This window comes from Petromyzon marinus, chromosome 33 (genome assembly GCF_048934315.1).
Source record: "Petromyzon marinus isolate PM22_M1 ecotype Great Lakes invasive population chromosome 33, UKy_Petmar_22M1.pri1.0, whole genome shotgun sequence".
Lineage (NCBI taxonomy): Eukaryota > Metazoa > Chordata > Hyperoartia > Petromyzontiformes > Petromyzontidae > Petromyzon > Petromyzon marinus.
Genome location: NC_133699.1, coordinates 644407 through 667754, shown reverse-complemented (window position 1 = coordinate 667754; position 23348 = coordinate 644407). Strand labels below are relative to the sequence as shown.

The window sequence follows — 23348 nt, the reverse complement described above, 5'->3', positions numbered from 1 at the left end:
TGGGCAACCTCGGTTTATTTCCTGGTCTTCTGTGGCCTAAATTAAGAACCAATGGGATACTGACAACAGCATCAGCACTGGGGTGATATATTACTGGGTAGTGCAAAGCCCAGTATTGAGCTGTGTGTCTTTAACATGTACACACGATCAGCACTTCACGGGACAGTTTATCCATGCCAAACGGATGGGGAGACAGGGAAATCTATGTTTTGTGTGCTGGTGTCTAGGGATCTCTGAGTTGACGCGTGTGTTCAGCCAGAGAGCGGTGATGCAGTGGTTCGTGTACTTTGCTACGAATCTAGCGAACCAAGTTAATTTCCAGCCACAGCTAACATCGGTACCAAATGTCGTATCACCGCCTCGTGCGTCGTGCCTGCCTTAACAGTGTTCATTTATACTTGTCCAAAATAATCTGTAAAGGCTACACAAGGCAGATCTTTGTCTTTATCTTTGTCCAGTCAGGAGGACTTCCATGCTCGGTGCGGCGTGGACGCTGTTTACTACCTCTCCTTCCAGCGCTACGCCATCGGCTTGCTCTGCATCATCACCGTGCTGTCGATGGGTGTCATCCTGCCCATCAACATCTCTGGAGATATGATGGGTGTGCGAATGCCCAGAGACAAACAGTAATCCCAAGGGATTGTTCGATATCGCCAACGCCTACGCATTGTCAACACCGAGCTTCCCCTATGACCAAATCACCCTGAGTACTAAACTATTTTCATATTATATCAGGTAAGGCCCCTTGAGCCATATAGTTATTTTTAGAAGTGACCTAGCCACAAACGATAACTCAACAAAGTGGCTTATCTTGTCGTGATTTATAGCAGCCAAATACCCTAAACGCATATTTCTAAGTGTGGAGGGGAAAACCGGCGGACCCGGAGAAAAATCCACACAACCACGGGGAGAACATGCAAACTCCAAATATACAGCAGCAGGTGTCAGGGTCAGGATCGAACCCACGACCTCCTGTACACCAGAAGAGGTAATTAAGATCTCACCACGGGGAGAGAGAGAGACACGCAAACTCCAAATATACAGCAGCAGGCGTCAGAATGTCGGGATCGAACCCACGACCTCCTGTAGACCAGGCGAGGTAATTAAGATCTCACCACGGGGAGAGAGAGAATATACAGCAGCAGGCGTCAGGATGTTGGGATCAAACCCACGGCCTCCTGTAGACCAGGCGAGGTAATTAAGATCTCACCACGGGGAGAGAGAGACATGCAAACTACAAATATACAGCAGCAGGCGTCAGGATGTCGGGATCGAGCTGATGAACTCCCACATACCAGGCGAGGTCATTAACATCTCATAGCCACCGTATGCCCGCTCTCGTCAGATCTCGGAATCTAAGCAGTGTTGGGCCCAAGTAGTGCTTAGATAGGGGACCACAATGCATAAATGCTTTGTCATAGGTGGCTGTGGGACCATGCTAAGTAGTGGGCAGCAGAGGGCAATGCAACGCAATTCATTTTTGTGATGTATATCTGTCTATCCGCGTCTCTGTTTCCCTCCTTCACCAACCGCAGACTGACCAGTGTGGTGAAGTATGGTCACAATAATCCATACGACCTGCACAGGCATGAGGGAGGCCCTCATCCAGAAGTGGATTACACATGTACACACGCTTAAACACCATATGCAAGAGGGAGATGTTGCCAGGCTTAATATACGCATTTAAAAAATGACAAAAAATAGTAAAAGGTAATAAAAAGTATCCTCTTGGAATTTACGTTTGGCTGTATTCCTTTGTTAGGGGGAGAGAGAGGATGATGGGTGAATACGGTATATTTTGTACATTTGTAAACGTTGATAATGTGTATCAATCACAGTGCCTGATTCCTAATTATAACCTTGACGCCAGCCTAAACGTAATAAATGTGAGTGTAAAGTGAATCAATGGGTAATTACACAGCACTTTATATTTCAGGTGGTGACATTTACAACTTTGGCCGTACAACGATAGTCAACATATCTCCATCGTAAGTACCCCACGGCTTGTGAAGTTTATGTGTTTTAGGTTTATTTCGCACATCCTGCAGACGTAAAATTATCGTTCGCGGAATGGCGGTGAGATTTAGCAGACACAATGGGCCTGTGGGTCAATGGACGCCTTGGCAGATTAGCGGCTCGTTAATGCACGATCGGTAGGAATTACGTCCAATCACGTCCACGCATTTAACGATTGTTCTGCTTGTGATGGTAATTTCAGTAATGTGGGTACACTATGCAACATCAGAGGCTCATGTAGCCACTTGTCCTCAAACCACGGTTTAGTGAAGCTGTAATGAATATGCGATTAACAATTCACAAATTCCCCCCCCCCCACCCAGGGATTTTATGAATAATTTCAATTTTGGGATTGATTTTGATTCAAGAATAAATTCCTGTTTGAAGTTGCGATGCGTTTAGAATCTGGAGTGGCTGATGTGGTTTACATGAAGCAATCCCATGCAACATATATGAATGGAAAATTGTCGATTCTTGCATGGATGATTTATTGCATAGTGGTCATGAAAGTGCATTTTTGTGTTCCAGTTGATGCTATTTGGCAGAATGCGAATACAAAAGGACAGCTGGTCTTTAGTAGAATTCTAACGCAAGTCGAAAATGTGGTGCATTAAGTGTTACACACCTAGTAAGATGTAATGTAATTAAGTAGAGCACTAAACTTATATTATAATTACTGTTCCTTAAAAACTCATATAATGCATATCACGACCACCATCCAGTAGTGGATAGATCATGGCTGATAACGATGATTATTACTCAACAAAAAATGGAATGTTTTGGCCACCGGTGTGTTGAAGAGTGAATCCACAACATTTACAGTTTGGCGAATTGCCCGATGATGCTGGATGTATTTACCAGCGAAACGTCGTACTCAAACTGTAAATGTTGTGGATTCACTCTTCAACACACCGGTGGGCTAAAGTATTGAATTATTTGTCTTTTGTCAACGTGACACTTTTTTTGCTGATTGGCCATGTCGGGTGGTGGAGGGTTACGGCACATTTATAAATAACGCGATCTAACCCAAAAACCTTTATTATGAATAATATTGGTCGCGAAAGCCTACATGTTAAACTGGAATGTTTTGACTCAAATAAGTTGCTATTCTCCAAAGCCAAATGGGATACTTTTCACCTGTGTTTGGTTGGGTCTATATGCGTGTGGTGCTTACTTATGGCGCTTGCTCCTCCAGTGTATACAGATAAATGGAGATCTTTATATATGTGCGTTTGTCTTTGTTTCGTGGGGAGCTGTAGTGGTTAGCGCACTGCACCATGAACCTGGTGACCTGCGTTCGATTCCTGCTCATGACCAACACCCTTGGTGATTATCTGAATCGGTCCTGGGCCTCTCCTCGGTCGAATAAGTCTCAAATGAGTACCTGGTGCTGTGTGTAAACATCACCACTAGGGAGACAAAGTCGGCGAGGCGTGGCACTGGCCACCCACCCCCTCGTGTGCTCTGCCGGCCTTGTAGGTGTTCCCTAACAGCACTTGCCCCAACAGTCTCTTAAGGTTATATGGGGGATCTCTGTATGTGTGCATTTCACAGAAACAATATCCTGTGGGTTCACACCACATTCACAGTCCTCTACTTCTTCATCACCGTGGTTCTGATGCAGAGGCATCGACGGCTCGTTGACCACAAGCACGAAAACATGGTGAGACCACAGCCCAAAGATGGGGACATTTAGCCTCGACACTGCCTTTTTCCATTAAGACAAGAGGACCACAATGCACTTCTTCAGGAAATGCTAGTGGTTTTTGCACAATTTTGTGTGTTGTTTAAAACTTCATCAAGCAGTGGATTATTAATCGATAGCGGTTGTTCATACTGCAGTTTCGTGTTTTTAAAATCACTCCACCCTGCTCTCGCTGACCTCTTTGTTTGACCATTTTGATCCTGTTCCACTTTCCTCTCATTGGTCAACAAATTACAAATCCAGGTAAATCCATTTGTATATAAAACAATCGTGAAGGTATAGCAGTCTTCTTCTCTAATTTTCAGAGGTGGGCTTCTTTAGCCGATAAAACATCACCTGTGTGAGGGCCGCCACATCATTGTTGGCTTTGACAGCAGCACGATAATGATGGGGGGGGGGATGTTTTCACCCTTTGTGTATTGTCGGGGGCCGCACGTCAGGGCTAAAGGCCACCTGGGGCCACCATTGGCCCGCGTGCCTTGCAATGAAGAACGCTGACTTAGAGTGATGCAATGAAGAACACTGACTTAGTGACACAATGAAGAACGCTGACTTAGAGTGACACAATGAAGAACGCTGACTTAGAGTGATGCAATGAAGAACACTGACTTAGAGTGACGCATTGAAGAACACTGACTTAGTGACACAATGAAGAACACTGACTTAGTGACACAATGAAGAACACTGACTTAGTGACACAATGAAGAACACTGACTTATAGTGACACAATGAAGAACACTGACTTAGTGACACAATGAAGAACACTGACTTAGTGACACAATGAAGAACACTGACTTAGAGTGACACATTGAAGAACACTGACTTAGAGTGACACAATGAAGAACACTGACTTAGAGTGACACAATGAAGAACACTGACTTAGAGTGACACAATAAAGAACACTGACTTAGTGACACAATGAAGAACACTGACTTAGAGTGACACAATGAAGAACACTGACTTAGTGACACAATGAAGAACACTTAGTGACACAATGAAGAACACTGACTTAGTGACACATTGAAGAACACTGACTTAGAGTGACACAATGAAGAACACTGACTTAGAGTGACACAATGAAGAACACTGACTTAGTGACACAATGAAGAACGCTGACTTAGAGTGACACAATGAAGAACACTGACTTAGTGACACAATGAAGAACACTGACTTAGTGACACAATGAAGAACACTGACTTAGTGACACAATGAAGAACACTGACTTAGAGTGACACAATGAAGAACGCTGACTTAGTGACACAATGAAGAACACTGACTTAGAGTGACACAATGAAGAACACTGACTTAGTGACACATTGAAGAACACTGACTTAGAGTGACACATTGAAGAACACTGACTTAGTGACACAATGAAGAACGCTGACTTAGAGTGACACAATGAAGAACACTGACTTAGAGTGACACATTGAAGAACACTGACTTAGTGACACAATGAAGAACACTGACTTAGAGTGACACAATGAAGAACACTAACTTAGTGACACAATGAAGAACACTGACTTAGAGTGACACAATGAAGAACACTGACTTAGAGTGACACAATGAAGAACACTGACTTAGAGTGACACAATGAAGAACACTGACTTAGAGTGACACAATGAAGAACACAGACTTAGAGTGACACAATGAAGAACGCTGACTTAGTGACACATTGAAGAACACTGACTTAGAGTGACACAATGAAGAACACTGACTTAGAGTGACACAATGAAGAACACTGACTTAGTGACACATTGAAGAACACTGACTTAGAGTGACACAATGAAGAACACTGACTTAGTGACACAATGAAGAACACTGACTTAGAGTGACACAATGAAGAACACTGACTTAGAGTGACACAATAAAGAACACTGACTTAGAGTGACACAATGAAGAACACTGACTTAGAGTGACACAATAAAGAACACTGACTTAGAGTGACACAATGAAGAACACTCACTTAGTGACACAATGAAGAACACTGACTTAGAGTGACACAATGAAGAACACTGACTTAGTGACACAATGAAGAACACTGACTTAGAGTGACACAATGAAGAACACTGACTTAGTGACACAATGAAGAACACTGACTTAGAGTGACACATTGAAGAACGCTGACTTAGAGTGACACATTGAAGAACACTGACTTAGAGTGACACATTGAAGAACACTGACTTAGTGTGACACAATGAAGAACACTGACTTAGAGTGACACAATGAAGAACACTGACTTAGAGTGACACAATGAAGAACACTGACTTAGAGTGACACAATGAAGAACACTGCTCTACGGATTTGTCGATGTGGAGGCAGTATTGTGTGGGACACGTGCAGGTTGGGGGAGGGCAGGTTAGTGAGACTGGTAATTGAATGATGCTCAGAGGTCAGTGACTAAGGGAAGACCTCATTCCAGTTTGTTGTGGGATGCTGTGATTTTTTTTTTGGTCACCTGTCAACTTTGTATGTGTGTATGTTTAATGTCTTTCGCCGTATACGTAGCCAACCGTGCTAATTGTAGGTGCGAGAGAACGTTGACTAAACACAGACAGCAGTTCTAAAGAAATTAGTTTCCAATCTAGATTAAAGTGCATAGCTCCAGGTGCTTCCTAATATCGGAAGGAAGCGCATTCCAGATAGCTGCAGAAACGCATCTAAAAGCGCACAATGCAGTGACCGTCTTTGTTCGATGGTTAGCCAAAAGCCGCTGCGAGGTTCACTGGAGTTTGCGTGATGGTTTTTGCTCCTTGACGAGATCAGCAAGGTATTGTGGTTCATTTGTGGCAAGCACTTTGTGTGTAAAACCTTGGAACAGTATTCGTGTCTATGAGAAGAAAATTAGGAATAGTGTGGTGTGGTAACAATCAACTAAATTTTCCGTGATAACCTCTGAACCTTGACATTATATGTTTAATGTATTGTTGCTATTCCTCCCCTCTAGGAGATGAGAACCTTGTTCATCACTGGACTACCGAAAGAAATAACCAACTCGGCTATAGTGGCCGCACACTTCCAGTGAGTATAACCGTACCGGGGAACTGTCCCTGTGCTTGAGTACCAGACCATGGTTTGTGGCAGGACTCTGTGTGGCCATGTGGTTGCAGCCACTGAGCCCACTACCAGCTGCCCAGAGGTAGATGTTAAAGACCAGGTTTGTTTCCAAAATAGTTAATTGTGTGTTGCAGTGGGCACGAATATGTAATTTATATAGATGGTGCCACGGTGGCGAGATGTTAACTATCTCGCTTTGTATACAGGAGGTTGTGGGTTCAATCCCAGCCCTTATGCCTGCTGTATATTTGGAGTTCATTCTCTGGGTCCTCTGGTTTATCCCTCCAGAATTAGAAACGTGTGTTAAGAGTATTTGGCTGCTATACATTTTGACATGATAAGCCACTTCGTTGAGCTATAATTTGTGGTCAGATTGCTTCTGAAAAAGAGCTACATAGCTCAGGGGGCCTTACCTGGTAACATAAAATAATTATAGTTTTTATAGTCGTTTAGTATTTGAAAATGTTTAAATAATAAAAAAATAGTAATTGACAGTCCGTTGTCCATCAACTGCTGGATGAAGGCCTTGACACACCCTGTTGGTCATGGGGATTGTTTGGCCATGCCTCACTACGCTGCGCTTGACAGTGTGCGTCAGTGTGGGGGTGGCCCAGGACTCGTCCAAATATCACTTTGAACTGATCATTTTTGTCTGCAAATAACACCTTTGGCAACTGACAACTTAACCTTTGCCCTTCCCTATATCGGCTAAAGCAAAAACAAGTGCATTAATACTGCATGGTCAATATCAGTACTTGAGAAAGACAGATGCGTATGAGAAATTGGTCACACCGCTCTTGTGTGTGCCACACAAGCCTGAATAAGTTGCTCGCTAACAGTGCTCCGGAGATGATGGCTGGTGGTCGAGACTAGCCAGGGAATGGCAGCCAAGGGAGAGAACACCCCGAAGAGAATATGGAGCGATCAAATCAGCTGAAATCGGCTGACGTGCAGGTGCGAGGTAGATCGCAATGCACGACGACATTGAGGAGGCCTTCGTCCGCGTCAATCATCACTCCACCAGTGAGCATTGGTGACTATACTGTACTGATGAGTCTATTTTTGTGTCGCTGGTGCATCTCCGTCGGTTACATTTACTCAAATTTGTTTTGACGGTGAATTGAGACAAGAACCACAATGTACTGCTTCAGGAAATTCAGGTGGTGGATTGATAATGAATTGTGGTTGATGATTATGATAAAAATGGTCAACAGTCCATAAGGCTCAACAGGGATCATGTGTGTCTCCATCGTGCGTGTGTGTGTCTCTGTGGTGCGTGTGTCTCTGTGGTGTGTGCGTGTGTCTCTGTGGTGCGTGTGTGTGTCTGTGGTGCGTGCGTGTGTCTCTGTGGTGCGTGTGTCTCTGTGGTGCGTGCGTGTGTCTCTGTGGTGCGTGCGTGTGTCTCTGTGGTGCGTGCGTGTGTCTCTGTGGTGCGTGCGTGTGTCTCTGTGGTGCGTGCGTGTGTCTCTGTGGTGCGTGCGTGTGTCTCTGTGGTGCGTGCGTGTGTCTCTGTGGTGCGTGCGTGTGTCTCTGTGGTGCGTGCGTGTGTCTCTGGTGCGTGTGTCTCTGTGGTGCGTGCGTGTGTCTCTGTGGTGCGTGCGTGTGTCTCTGTGGTGCGTGCGTGTGTCTCTGTGGTGCGTGCGTGTGTCTCTGTGGTGCGTGCGTGTGTCTCTGTGGTGCGTGCGTGTGTCTCTGTGGTGCGTGCGTGTGTCTCTGTGGTGCGTGCGTGTGTCTCTGTGGTGCGTGCGTGTGTCTCTGTGGTGCGTGCGTGTGTCTCTGTGGTGCGTGCGTGTGTCTCTGTGGTGCGTGCGTGTGTCTCTGTGGTGCGTGCGTGTGTCTCTGTGGTGCGTGCGTGTGTCTCTGTGGTGCGTGCGTGTGTCTCTGTGGTGCGTGCGTGTGTCTCTGTGGTGCGTGCGTGTGTCTCTGTGGTGCGTGCGTGTGTCTCTGTGGTGCGTGCGTGTGTCTCTGTGGTGCGTGCGTGTGTCTCTGTGGTGCGTGCGTGTGTCTCTGTGGTGCGTGCGTCTCTGTGGTGCGTGCGTGTGTCTCTGTGGTGCGTGCGTGTGTCTCTGTGGTGCGTGCGTGTGTCTCTGTGGTGCGTGCGTGTGTTTCGCAGCGAGGCGTACCCGGGCTGCACCGTGACGGGGGTACAGTTCTGCTACGACGTTCAACGACTCATGAAGCTGGACACTAAAAAGTAAACATTGTGGTTTTTGACATTTGGTACGGTGGCGACTTATTTTGATATCTCCGTACAAATACGATGTGCTGCTGTATATTAAACGTTAAACAAAACCTGTACATATATTAATTTGTGCATGCTTTGATATAAGAATAGATGAGATTTGTTTATTTCTGTACGTAATAAAAAAATGTCAAATGTGTCGGTATAAGTGAGTTGATGGGGTCACATACGACGAGAATATTCTCCAGTGAGCACAACGTGATCCTGCGTCACAGATCTCGCATTTGTGTTCAACAACATCACAAATATATAAAACACAGTAAAGCAGAACAAGGAACAATCAATCACTAATAAAGGGGAAGGTTAATTAAGGAGTTAAACATAATGGGGGAAGTGATTGCAGGAATGTCAGCCCCTCCTGCTGAATTGAACGTTTTTACCTTTTTACAACTGAGGTTGAAAGCATTGATGATTTGGCTCTGTCCGTCCGTCCATCTATCCGTGAATGGAGGGGAGCGCTCGAACTCTCATACATGTGGTCCAATATGAACACAACTTGTAAGAATACTTTTCCTACCCTATAGAAATAATTTGAAGCGTTTTTAAAGGGTTGCCCAGAACTTGGAGGCCAACCAGAGCAAGGGGCCTTTTGCAGTCGCTAAAGCAACTGCGGTGTGAGCGTATGCGTGGTCCATGGATGGCCATTTGAAAGTCCCGTTCGGCCGTCATGAAGGAAAGGTTTCCCGTGATGTGGAGGGTGCTGCGTGGGTTCAGTGCAATCACGCAAAGTGACGAGAGCCGGCGTGCGTCCCTGTGCCAGGCGGCGAGCCATGCAGGGCCGACTCTACTGCCTGGCCATGTCCAAGAAGGAGCGGGCACCCGTCATGGTGCGAGTCCGCGCCCAGGGCTGCCTCCGCCTGTGCGACGTCTGCGGCATCTGTCGGAAGGTCGGCGTATGTGCATTGTGTGTGTGCATTGTGTGTATTGTGTGTGTGCATTGTGTGTGTGTGCATTGTGTGCGTGCATTGTGTGTGTGCATTGTGTGTGTGTGTGCATTGTGTGCATTGTGTGTGTGCATTGTGTGCATTGTGTGTGTGTGTGCATTGTGTGTGTGTGTGCATTGTGTGTGTGTGTGTGCATTGTGTGTGTGTGCATTGTGTGCATTGTGTGCGTGTGTGTGTGCATTGTGTGTGTGCATTGTGTGTGTGCATTGTGTGTGTGTGCATTGTGTGTGTGTGTGCATTGTGTGTGCGTGTGCATTGTGTGCATTGTGTGCGTGTGTGTGTGCATTGTGTGCATTGTGCGTGTGTGCATTGTGTGCATTATGTGTGTGTGTGTGCATTGTGTGTGTGTGCATTGTGTGCGTGTGTGTGTGCATTGTGTGCATGTGTGTGTGCATTGTGTGTGTGCATTGTGTGCGTGTGTGTGCATTGTGTGTACACTTTGTGTGTATTGTGTGCGTGTGCATTGTGTGCGTGTGTGTATGCATTGTGTGTGCATTGTGTGTGTATTGTATGCGTGTGTGTGCATTGTGTGCGTGTGTGTGCATTGTGTACACTTTGTGTATTGTGTGCGTGTGTGTGTATTGTATGCGTGTGTGTGCATTGTGTGCGTGTGTGTGCATTGTGTACACTTTGTGTATTGTGTGCGTGTGTGTGCATTGTGTGCGTGTAAGTGCATTGTGTGTGCATTATGTGTGTATGTGTGCATTGTGTGTGCATTGTGTGTACATTGTGTGTGCATTGCGTGTGCATTGTGTGTGTGTGTCAGTGCATTGTGTGTACATTGTGTGTGCATTTTGTGCGTGTCAGTCCATTGTGTGTGCATAGTGTGCGCGTGTGTGCGTGTGTGTGCATTGTGTGCGTGTCAGTGCATTGTGTGTGGAGAGCGGTAGTGTAGCGGTTAGCGTGCTGCGCTATGAATCTAGCGACCCGGGTTCGATTCCCGCTCACGGCCAACACCAGTGACGATTATCTGAACCGGTCCTGGGCCTCCCCTAGGTCGACTTAGCCTGAAATGAGTACCTGGTGCGGTGTGTAAACATCGCCACTGGGGAGACAAAGGCGGTCGGGCGTGGTTGCTGGCCACCCACCCCCTCGTGTACCGTTCCGTCCTTCATAGGTGCTCCTCGCTAACAGCACTTGCCCCTACAGTCTGTTAAGGCTATACGGGGGATCTTTGTTCTTTGTTTTTGTGTGTACATTGTGTGCATTGTGTGCGTGTGTGCATTGCGTGTGCATTGCGTGCGTGTATGTATTGTGCGTGCGTGTGTGTTTGGGGAGCGGTGGTGCAGCGGTTAACGCACCGCACTACAAACTCGGCGACCCGAGTTCGATTTATGCTCAGGGCCAACACCAATGATGATGATTTGAACCGGTCATGGGCCTCCCTTAGGTCGATTCAACCTAAAATAAGCACCTAGTGTAATGTGTAGCCATCAGCACTTGGGAGACAAAGGTGGCCGGGCGTGGTGTTGTTCACGCACGCCCTTCGTGTGCTGTGCCTGCCTTCACAGGTGCTCACTAACAGCACTTTCAACAACAGCTTGTTTAAAGGCTATACCCGGAATCTTTGTGTTTGTCTTTTTCACATGCCTCTCTGCAACCTCAGTAGATGTTCAATAACCCCCCTCCCCGCCAGTCCGACTAACAAACCTCCTCCCCTGCCGTCACGCGTCCCCGCTTGGCCCCCGGCCGCCCGCCGGCACAGGTGGACGGCGTCCAGTACCACAGCGAGCGCGAGGAGGCGCTCACGGACGAGTGCGAGAACGAGAAGATGAGGGTGCTCACCAAGCCGCTGGGCATGGCCTTCGCCACCTTCCAGGACGCGTGCATGACCCAGGCGTGCGTCTTTTTTGTACAAGTTCTTCATGACCTCGTGTGACCTTGTCGGGTCGATAGCGGCTTCAGTGCCGCCGTTTGTTGCTGGCCTCTCGGCATCTTGGGCGCCACTGGGCCCCGTGCTCAGCAACTGGGATATAAAAATAAAGCCACCGGCTCGGTCGCCCAACTGCCTCCCGTCCCGTGTGTTTGAAACGAAGATCTCGGCCCGTACAGGGTGCGGAAAAATTCATGAACGCAGAGATGTCGGGACGGCGCCTTTTGTGTTGTTGTGTGGAGGGATGTGCACAAAATTTAGCCGAGAAGAGAGGAGTTGCCTCTCGCGAGGATCTTCCTCTGCAAGCATTTGAAATCAGTCTTATAAGCCGGCCGCTCCACAGACGTGAGACAACCAAGGGCAAACATACGAGCTGAGTGCGCTAAGATCAAAGCGGACGTGTTGTGAAATGTTCAAGCATCCTGTGCAAAATGTCCCAAGTAAAATGGTGCGCAGTTTGAGCATCTGTTACGGTTTACCGTACGGACGCACGATTCCTGATTTTCGCCACACCCGGTATAATGCGAGTGCCGTGGTAATGATTTTCACGCTGCGCCTGGCCCCGTTCTTGGCAGCATCCTGCGCGAATACGGCTTGTGCCGCTGTCTGCGTCGACCCACGCGCTCCCGGGTGAGCGACTCTCTCCGCTCGTCTCGCTGGCATGTGAGCTACGCGCCCGCTCCGCAGACCATCTGCTGGTGAGACTCACAGACGCTCAGACACGCAAATGAACGGACGCATGCATGGGCACACACGCAGACATGTATTGGCACAAACCATTCGACTTAAACTATTTTTTATTGTGGAAATATATAGAAGCCAAATACTCAAAACGCATGTTTCTAAATGTGGAGGGAAAACCCGGACCTGGAGAAAAATCCACACAACCATGGGGAGAACATGCAAACTCCAAATTTACAGGCGTCAGGGTCGGGATCGAACCCACGACCTCCTGCATACCTGGCGAGGTAGTTAATATCTCACCACCGTGGCGCCCCAAGGATATACGGCCAAGTGCATAGATGAACAGACAGATATACATACAGACAGATGGAAGGACACATTGACAGGCACCGCAAATCATCTGATAGTGAGTCACACATTCCGTCGGACACACGCAAGAGCAGATGGACACATGCGCCAATGGACAGATGCACATACACACAGACGAACTGACGGACTGACAGACACATGCACCAAGGGATGGATGGATAAACACTCACGAATGGCCATATGGACAGACACACAAATGGATGGATTTATGGATGAACACATCGACAACCCAACGGACGGACGGTCAGTCGCACGCACCAATAGACAGACGGACGGCCACACGAATGGACGGATAAGCACACAGACGGACGGAGCGACGGACGGACACAAAAATCTAAACCGGCACCCTGACCCGTGTGTGCACGCGAGCGTGCAGGGATAACCTGTCGGTGCAGGGTTGGGTCTGGTGGCTCCGCTTCTTCCTCATCAACGTCCCCCTGTTTGTGCTCATCTTCTTCCTGACGACGCCCTCGATCATCATCAGCAGCATGGACAAGTGGAACGTCACGCGCACTGTGGAGGACCTCAACGTGAGGACGGGCGCAGAGACTCTGCACTCAGCCACGGTCGTTTCGTGATGTCACGTGTGCGAGCTTGAATGCATACGCACAGATATATGTTCAGTCAATGCTCCATTATCCAGGGGTATTGGCAGAATGCGATGGCCCGGATAAAACAAAAGTATGGATTGTATGTTATTGTGGATATATGCTAAATAGGTTCCCACTTGTTCTATATTATATGGGCGGCCAGATTGCATGTTTTGGTTTTCACAGTTTATCCAATTTTTACCCAATGAAATGTTATCTCTGTTGTGGTTGCCCGGTCATTGCCAAGTTTTGCCGGTACTTGATGTTTCGTCGGCACAACCTGATGTATGCAGTTGTTCCCGTGCAGTGTCTAGAGATGTTGATTGTATTAAAGGTGTTATATAAATCCAAATTATGAATGCAAACATTTCAGTTAGGCTATGGAAGATAATGCGTTTACCGATTGTAGAATGGGGGATGAATGCTCGGTGATGTGTCAAGTGGTTCTCTCCGTGAGATTTGCAACTCGTTTGTTTTTCAAGGGCTCCAATACCCCTTTAGGTAATCATCTCTTGTTTCTACTGCAGCATTTAAAATTCTGTTCTGACTTTCATTGTTGTCCCTTTCCAATTTCTTTCCCTTGCCGAATGTTTCTTCTGTGTGTTGCCACTGCTCCTTGAGATACGCTCTGTGTTTAAACGCAGCTCAATGAGAATCCTCCATTGCTGTTTACGTTTCCGTCTTTCCGTTACAGAACCCTCTCATCAGCCAGTTCTTCCCGTCCATTCTGCTGTGGATATTTTCAGCCACACTTCCCTTCATCGTCTACCAGTCCACTACCTATGAAGCACACTGGACTAAGTACGCTCCGTATTATTATTTATTGGCGTCGGAGAGCTGGGCTCTCCAATTATTTACATAATCAATGACTTCTACCGATTATCAGTTCGATCGTTCGACTAATGAGATTATACGAGAATAGTTGTAAAACCAATTGAACTGTTCCCACGTGTGCCACTGGACGGGAGGTGATGCGCCGGGATCATCAGCTGTGTCACACTGGGCGAAGCTTGTTGGAGGATTCCCACCTTCAGGGAGCACGATATGGGTGCTGCCACCAACTTTAAATGAGCGCGAGTATATGACCACCCAAAAATTGTCGTCAATGACTTCTTTGTCGACTTAATGGGCTGATCGCCAAGGCTCTAAGCTGGATCTTAAGACACGCCTGTGAGCTGCGTGTGGAATCTCTCCGCACGCAGCTTCTGCAGCTGATGGCAAACCGCTGACCACTGCTGAGAGCCACCTTCGCTCGATTTGAATTCGCAACATTTTGTCTTCCCGTCTTTGAAGGTTTTTCCACTGATTGTACGTTCACGCGCCACTCACGTTTACTTGCAGGTCAGCCACAAACCAGTTTCTGATGCACAAGACTTACACTTTCCTCGTCTTCATGGTGCTCATTCTGCCATCGCTGGGCCTGTCCAGGTACGCTCCTACAAATGGCTCATTGGCGGATGTTTCTGTATTCTTCAAAGGGAAGCCTCATTGAGTGTCAAGACTCTGTCAACAACTGAGACTGCATCCATTCTGTATATTCTCATATAAATTATAAGGAATATTTGTCTCAAAATATTTTCCTTCAAAATTAATGTTAAACGTGATAATTTATTCAAAGATACCCTCTTACAGTATTACTCGTAATCCTGCACAGCAGTGCTGAAAGAGCTCCATGCAACATTTGGCTTTTTGCTGACAGGGAGTGCTCTTACCAGCAACATCAGCCAAACCCGTGGTTATTTGTTTATAAACCCTAATGCTGCTGATGAAACCCAGAAGGTCAAAACCTCTGCAAAGTCTCCTTGCTTAAAGCGATGCTATTTGGTTAACATCAGTATAGAAGGACACGAGGCCGACAATTTAAAATATGAACAGTTTATGTAGATTTTGATCTAAAGCTTTTGTGACTGCAGGCATCCATATTCTTGGTTCTTTCGGTAAAGTCACGTGACTTTACAGAATAGAACCAAGGATATGAATAGTTTCTGTAGAGATACAGAACAGAGATTGAGTCATTTATCTGCGCAGCACATATGTAGTGTAATAGCGCCGGCTGGTGACCAGCAGCGGCAACAGTGGTGTACAAACAGTACACACGCCGGTGAGCATATGCACGGCTGTGTGTCGGCGGGGCGGAGGAACTGGGGCAAGGGTCACGGAAGACCCCATCTGGAAGCCCCTGGAACCTGCTAGTGGGTTCGAGAAGGGAGGCGCGGCCAGGGCGGAGCCAGGCCGCGCCGGTAGGATTTGGGATTGGATCGTCTCGCCGTCGCTGTTGTCTCGTCGCCATCGTCGCTGCAGTCTTCGCTCGACATTGCGCTGCTAGACAGCCTGTTAGCTGTCTCAGTCGGCGCCACCAATGCTAGACGGCTCGTGTTGTGTCATAGGCTAGCGAATACAAATATCGTCTCCTAAGTCGTGCACTACACATACTTGCTGCCCTGCTTCCTATTGGCACAACCTTACTGCCCTGGGCGAATCCTCGCCGTACCCGTGTCACAAACATTGACACTCTTTCACTCATGCGGCATTGTTTTAGTTTGCATCGCCCTCTCCAGCCGTGTGCTTTGTGCGTACGCTACACGTGCATGTTGTGCTGTATGCGTCCTCTACACATGTATGTTGTGGTTTTATGTCACAGTTTTGACGTGTTCTTCCGCTGGCTGTTTGACAAGGACCTGCTCAAGTCTGGCACCATCCGCTTCGAGTGAGTGCTGTCTCAGAACTAAAACAACGATGTATTTTTATCTTGCCAGGTAAGGTCCACTGAGCTATATAGTTCTCTTTCAGAAGTCACCTGGCCACAAATGATAACTCAACGAAGTGGCTTATCATGTGGAAATGTATATCAGCCAAACACATATTTCTAAATGTGGTGGGAAAAACCGGAGGACCCGGAGAAGAATCCACACGACCACGGGCAGAGAGACACGCACACTCCAAATATATAGGCGTCATGGTCAGGATCGAACTTACGACCTCCTGCGTACCAGGTGAGGGAGTTCACATCTCGCCATCACGGTGCCCATAAACAAAAGTGTCCCCCCGTGCAGCCTGTATAGACGGTTGAGTTAAGAGCTCTTCGCGAGTAGCACCTATGAGGGTTGGCACGGCACACTAGGGGGTGGGTGGCCAGGACCACGCCCGGCCACCTTTGTCTCCCTAGTTTACACACCGCACCAGCTACTCACTTGGGGCTGAGTCGACCTAGGAGAGTGAATGCTATACGGGGATCTTTGTCTCTCTACCACTGTGCTAATACCTCCAATTAGCACGGTTGACTATGTACGGTGCAAAAGAAGTTCAACATACATACAATACAGGCGTGCGTGTGTATATGATTTTACCACTATACTCATACAGGTGTGTGTGTCTGATTGTACCTCTGTACTCACACAGATGTGTGTGTGTGTGTGATTGTACCACTGTGTTCATACAGGTGTGTGTGATGGTACCACTGTGTTCACACAGGTGTGTGTGTGTGATTGTACCACTGTGTTCACACAGATATGTGTGTGTGTGTGTGTGATTGTACCTCTGTACTCAAACAGATGTGTGTGTGTGATTGTACCACTGTGTTCATACAGGTGTGTGTGTGTGTGATGGTACTACTGTGTTCACACGGGTGTGTGTGTGTGTGTGATTGTACCACTGTGTTCACACAGATGTATGTGTGTGTGATTGTACCACTGTGTTCACACAGATGTGTGTGTGTGTGATTGTACCACTGTGTTCACACAGGTGTTTGTGTGTGTGATTGTACCACTGTGTTCATACAGGTGTGTGTGTGATTGTACCACTGTGTTCATACAGGTGTGTGTGTGTGTGATTGTACCACTGTTCATACAGGTAGGTGTGTGTGTGATTGTACCACTGTGTTCATACAGGTGTGTGTGTGTGATTGTACCGCTGTGTTCATACAGGTAGGTGTGTGTATGATTGTACCACTGTGTTCATACAGGTGTGTGTGTGTGATTGTACCACTGTGTTCATACAGGTGTGTGTGTGTGTGATTGTACCGCTGTACTCACACAGGTGTGTGTGTGTGATTGTACCGCTGTACTCACACAGGTGTGTGTGTGTGATTGTACCACTGTGTTCATACAGGTGTTTGTGTGTGTGATTGTACCACTGTGTTCATACAGGTGTGTGTGTGATTGTACCACTGTGTTCATACAGGTGTGTGTGATTGTACCACTGTGTTCATACAGGTGTGTGTGTGTGATTGTACCACTGTGTTCATACAGGTGTGTATGTGTGTGTGATTGTACCACTGTGTTCATACAGGTGTGTGTGTGTGATGGTACTACTGTGTTCACACAGGTGTGTGTGTGTGTGATTGTACCACTGTGTTCACACAGATGTGTGTGTGTGATTGTACCACTGTGTTCACACAGATGTGTGTGTGTGATTGTACCACTGTGTTCACACAGGTGTGTGTGTGTGTGTGATTGTACCACTGTGTTCATACAGGTAGGTGTGTGTGTGATTGTACCACTGTTCATACAGGTAGGTGTGTGTGTGATTGTACCACTGTGTTCATACAGGTGTGTGTGTGATTGTACCGCTGTGTTCATACAGGTAGGTGTGTGTATGATTGTACCACTGTGTTCATACAGGTGTGTGTGTGTGATTGTACCACTGTGTTCATACAGGTGTGTGTGTGTGATTGTACCACTGTGTTCATACAGGTGTGTGTGTGTGATTGTACCGCTGTACTCACACAGGTGTGTGTGTGTGATTGTACCGCTGTACTCACACAGGTGTGTGTGTGATTGTACCACTGTGTTCATACAGGTGTGTGTGTGTGTGATTGTACCGCTGTACTCACACAGGTGTGTGTGTGCGCGTGTACGATTGCCCCGCCGTGCCGGCACAGGTGCGTATTTCTGCCAGACAACGGCGCGTTCTTCGTGAACTACGTGGTGACGGCGGCGCTGCTGGGCTCGGCGGCACGGCTGCTGCGCCTGCCGGAGCTGGCGCTGTACGGTCTGCGCCTGTGCCTGGCTCGCTCGGACGCACACCGGCATCACGTGCGCAAGGTGATGTCCACACGGGCCTCGAGCCCCCAACAAGCCCCCATGTCCGCTTACGCACACTCTTGCCTTGAGGGCCGTTGTTGATAATATAAAAAAGAAATAATTTTCCCCTGCTCTTTTCCCGGCTATCCTCTCGGCGGCGTGTCACGAGCCGAAGCATCCGTTTGGATCTTTCGCACAGCAGCGCAACCCTCCGTGTTGGAGAACCGTCGGCTCGCTACACTTGAGCGGCCGCTTTAACGTTGACATGTGGCTCCCTGCGTTCTGTCCAGCAACTCAGTAGTTGCTCTGTACACAATTGACGAGCCACCCGGCCGCCTCAGGTGAAGCACTTATTTAGGCCGACATGGCACACCCGAAGGGTGGTGTGGCCAGATCCACGTCGGCCGCTTTTGTCTGCCCAGCGCTAATGCTCTACTTGCCGCAGTAGCTACAACAGGTGAGTTGAGCTCGTGGAGGCCCGAGATAGGTTTAGCTACAGCTTTACTCTGTTGTTACCCATGGCTGGAAGTCGAACCTATGTGGCTGTGTTCGTAGTGAAGAAAATTGCGATACAAATGCTTCCCAAAATATATGTACATACATACACGCGCAAGGACGCAGTGGCGCTGTTACATGCATGTGTGCCACACGGGCCTTCGTAAGTGTTCGCGAACAACACTCGCCCCTACAGTCTATTAAAGGCTATTTGGGGGATCTTTGTCTGTGATCGTGTTTCGGCCCTGTTCACAGCGCTGCTGCTACGAGTTCCCGTACGGACTCGAGTACGCGTGGACGATGTGCATCATAACCGTCACCATGTCCTACAGCGTCACCTGTCCCATCATCACGCCCTTCGGTAGTGTTTTGCACTCCCACCACCGCTCACCAAACATTTTGGTTTACTGCTGCTTTCTTTCATTTTGCCTTCCCAGGACCCCCGTGTAGTATTTACCCACAGAACTCCAAGTAATTGGTCTTGTAGCCCAAATCAAAAACATTACAGCTGTCTGCAACTACTTTTATTTTGTTGAAAGAAAAATGAGAGTGGAGTGATGCTCATCTCTCGTTTACAACCCTAAGCCAGTGATCAAAATTCCACATTCCTGTGGCAGGGGCCAGTCGTGCTTTAAGACAACCACCTTGTTGAGTTCCCCCGAAGCGGTGTGAAAGGCTGAATCGGCCTCTCACCAGACACTGAACTTGCAACCTTCCGATTGTGAGCTACAGTACGTTCTCACCAACGTGGCACGCAGCACAAACAAAAAGCACGTTCGAGTCTCCATTCCTGCGTAACGCCACACTCCCATTGTTCCTGTTAAAGGGAAAATAAATATCCAGAATGTGCCTTGCGAAAGCAACACCAAGCTGCCAGTGGGGTTCTCACCCGGTGTGATAAAGATGGCTCATGCACGAGTGGTTTTGATCATGATCCCCGGGGCCCGGCCACCTTCATCTCCCCCATCCGCAGGCCTCCTGTACATGGTGCTGAAGCATTACGTGGACCGCTACAACCTCTTCTTCACGTACCTGCCCGCCAAGATGGAGAAGAAGACCCACAAGGCAGCGGTGACCCAGCTCCTCATGGCCCCCCTGCTCTGCATCCTCTGGCTCCTCTTCTTCTCGATCCTGAGGCTCGGTGAGCTCCCACCCCTTCCCAGCTCCCACCCCATCCCAGCTCCCACCCCTTCCCAGCTCCCACCCCTTCCCAGCTCCCACCCCATCCCAGCTCCCACCCCTTCCCAGCTCCCACCCCTTCCCAGCTCCCACCCCTTCGCAGCTCCCACCCCTTCTCAGCTCCCACCTCCTCCCACCCTTCCCAGCTCCCACCCCTTCCCAGCTCCCACCCCTTTCCAGCTCCCACCCCTTGCCAGCTCCCACCCCTTCCCAGCTCCCACCCCTTCCCAGCTCCCACCCCTTCCCAGCTCCCGTTCGCTCTCTCTCTCTTCCCGGCTCCTGCGTCTTTCGGTCGATGTTTAAGCCTAAGCAACAAATGAGCTGGGGAATCGTGTGTGGGGTTAGGTGTGTGGGGTTAGGTGTGTGGGGTTAGGTGTGTGGGGTTAGGTGTGTGGGGTTAGGTGTGTGGGGTTAAGTGTGTGGGGTTAAGTGTGTGGGGTTAGGTGTGTGGGGTTAGGTGTGTGGGGTTAGGTGTGTGGGGTTAGGTGTGTGGGGTTAGGTGTGTGGGGTTAGGTGTGTGGGGTTAGGTGTGTGGGGTTAGGTGTGTGGGGTTAGGTGTGTGGGGTTAGGTGTGTGGGGTTAGGTGTGTGGGGTTAGGTGTGTGGGGTTAGGTGTGTGGGGTTAGGTGTGTGGGGTTAGGTGTGTGGGGTTAGGTGTGTGGGGTTAGGTGTGTGGGGTTAGGTGTGTTGGGTTAGGTGTGTGGGGTTAGGTGTGTGGGGTTAGGTGTGTGGGGTTAGGGGTGTGGATGGTTCATCCCCCTCTCAGAGATTTTATGAATTGTCACCATTTGATTTGGGGTGGCTGATCGATCGAGAGTTTTCTTCGTCCTTTTTCTGCCATTGTCCTTGTCCTGTGCCCGGTTCTCACTGCCCGATGTGTACGTTCGCTGTGTTAGCCGAAGTGTTGCATTCACACGCGATTTTCATATCGGTTGCATAAATAATCTATTTTCACATGTAAGGTTTCAAAGCATATATCTTGAGCCATAAAATCAATTTTGATTACTTAATCCGATGCATATTTATTTGCGCAGGATCTTAGTTAATCCAGCATTTAGACAAGTCACGTTGTGAAGTGGCTGGATGGTTCAGGATTTCAGCAGTATTGAGCTGGCGCTGCTCATTGAAGTATGTCTGATCCCTCTAGTCATGATTCACTGCTTACTACCACCCGAGCATTATCAGTTATCATCATGATACTTCCACTGTCGGATTATATGAGTGCCTTCTGATGAGGATCAACTGCTTGCTGTAGGAATTGCGGCAGTGATTGTTGTGTTTGTGCGATATTGCTCGCAGCAACATGTCACAGCAATAGGCTGGCACTGCCAAGGTCCTGTGCTCACATCTGGGTATTAGCCATCCTGGATTAAACTGGGTTTTCAAAGTGTTGTTGGTTTCTGGTTTTTGCCCAGCCACCAATGTCAACTCAAAAAGACTCCTGTTATATTCAAATAATAAAAAAACAGACCAGTCTGTTTCAGCACATGCAAGTAAATAACCTTATAGTCTTGTCAGCCCATGAGCTCTCTGGATCAATACTTTTTTTCAGGCAGGATGTCAGGGCTGCCGCTACTTTTATTAATATGTTTTTTAAGAAATATAATAAAATGACACATATTAGTAATCGTATCGATTTGATATACGTATGAAAACAATGATCTTGTTCGCCTGTGCAGAATTAACCCTCTCTGCACGTCGTACCCTCTGTGTGCTGCCACTGCCGCCAGGCCTCCGCAGGCCCATCACCATGTTCCTGACCGAGGTGCTCGGCTTCGCCGGTGCCACCGTGCTCCTCTGGCTGCTGTACAAGGCACTGAAGCGCTTACTGCGATCGCGCCAGGTGACGCACGTACGCGCACGCCCTTTCCCGCACCTCAGATGAGCACGGTTGGCTGCGTACGGTGCGAAAGAAGTTCTACAGACATGTATTCACTCCCCTCTCGTCCGGTGACCCAGCCTCTCCTGGCCCCGTGGATCACCGCTGATGACCGACCGATGGATTGTCGATTCTGTCAGACGCGCGCACGCCCGTGCGTTTGCGCGTGCGTGCAGCTGACGGTGGTTAGTGCGCTAAGAACCAAGTTCGATTCCCACTCAACGGCCAACACCAGTGACGATTGTCTGAACCGGCCCTGGGCTTCTCCAAGGTTGACTCAGCCGCAAATGACTACCTGCTGTGATATTTAAATGTTGCCATTAAGGAGTTAAATGCAACCGGGCGTGGTGCTGACCACCCACCCCCTCATAGGTGCTCGCAAACAGCATTTTCCCAAAAAGGTCTGTTAAAGGCATTACGGTGGATCTTTGTCTTTTTAGCCGACGGTGGTGGAGCCGCCCGTGGGAGTGGAGGACGACGCGGAGGACGGCAGCTCGCGGTCGTCCGCAGCCGTGCCGGTCGGTTCCCGGCGCTGGCGACGTGACCAGCACGAGCACCGCCACCGCCAGCCGGCACCAGCAACACGAATCACAACACCAGCGGCACCGGCATGAGCATCAACACCACCTTTAGCAGCAGCAGCAGCAGCATGAGGAGCAACACCCGTGCCAGGAGTAGCACTAACAACAGCATGCATATCAACACCAGTGTCAGTAGCAGCAGCAGCAACAGCCACACGACCCACTCACGTGATATTGCAGCCTTAAAATGGGTTCACAAACAGCACGTTCTCCCATGGCCTTGCAGGGATAAATGGGAGATGTTATTCATCGTGTTTTAGCGTAACACTGCGATGCAGGAAGTGGATGATACGGATCATAAAATGCAATTTAAAGACATCACCCCAAACATTAGGAAACTGGTGGGCACTTTGCTAGAGAGGACAACGATTGGTGGTGGTGGAGAATGACGATGGAGTGGCAGCCAAGGGAGGGGAACTCAGCCGAGAGGACGTCCACCCAGGAGACGGATACATAAAATCTACCTGTGGTGTATTTCCTTGGTGGACTATTACACCGCAGGATAGTTCGGAGATAGCGGCAGCTTGGGGAGGTCTTTATCAAGCAGTGGATACAGTCAACACATCACCCTCTAGCCATCACCGGCATCTCCTCCTGATCCTCCTCCTACCATCCATCAGTGTTTAGTTTGTTATCCTTCCAACGCACCTCTGATCGCTTAAATATATAAATGTGTCGTTAAACCCACCACCGTCCGGTGCGTGCGTGCGAGCGAGC

At 48.5% G+C, this 23348-nt stretch overlaps 1 protein-coding gene across 2 annotated transcripts in view; it reads left to right on the top strand.

Moving 5' to 3' along the window:
* Positions 1 to 23348, top strand: part of LOC142929706 (osmosensitive cation channel TMEM63C-like) — a 42933-nt gene that overhangs the window by 12582 nt on the left and 7003 nt on the right. The window contains exons 6-22 of one of the 2 annotated variants that reach the window (XM_076071421.1): positions 459 to 601; positions 1937 to 1988; positions 3571 to 3679; positions 6666 to 6739; positions 8889 to 8969; positions 9778 to 9904; positions 11667 to 11800; positions 12410 to 12532; positions 13264 to 13417; positions 14172 to 14278; positions 14819 to 14905; positions 16119 to 16184; positions 18357 to 18519; positions 19249 to 19354; positions 19967 to 20134; positions 21902 to 22014; positions 22491 to 22568. In XM_076071421.1, coding sequence (XP_075927536.1) covers positions 459 to 601; positions 1937 to 1988; positions 3571 to 3679; positions 6666 to 6739; positions 8889 to 8969; positions 9778 to 9904; positions 11667 to 11800; positions 12410 to 12532; positions 13264 to 13417; positions 14172 to 14278; positions 14819 to 14905; positions 16119 to 16184; positions 18357 to 18519; positions 19249 to 19354; positions 19967 to 20134; positions 21902 to 22014; positions 22491 to 22568 — 1885 coding nt within the window. Of the gene's footprint in view, positions 1 to 458; positions 602 to 1936; positions 1989 to 3570; positions 3680 to 6665; positions 6740 to 8888; positions 8970 to 9777; positions 9905 to 11666; positions 11801 to 12409; positions 12533 to 13263; positions 13418 to 14171; positions 14279 to 14818; positions 14906 to 16118; positions 16185 to 18356; positions 18520 to 19248; positions 19355 to 19966; positions 20135 to 21901; positions 22024 to 22490; positions 22569 to 23348 lie in introns of both variants that reach the window. The other variant, XM_076071420.1, reaches the window with a different exon arrangement.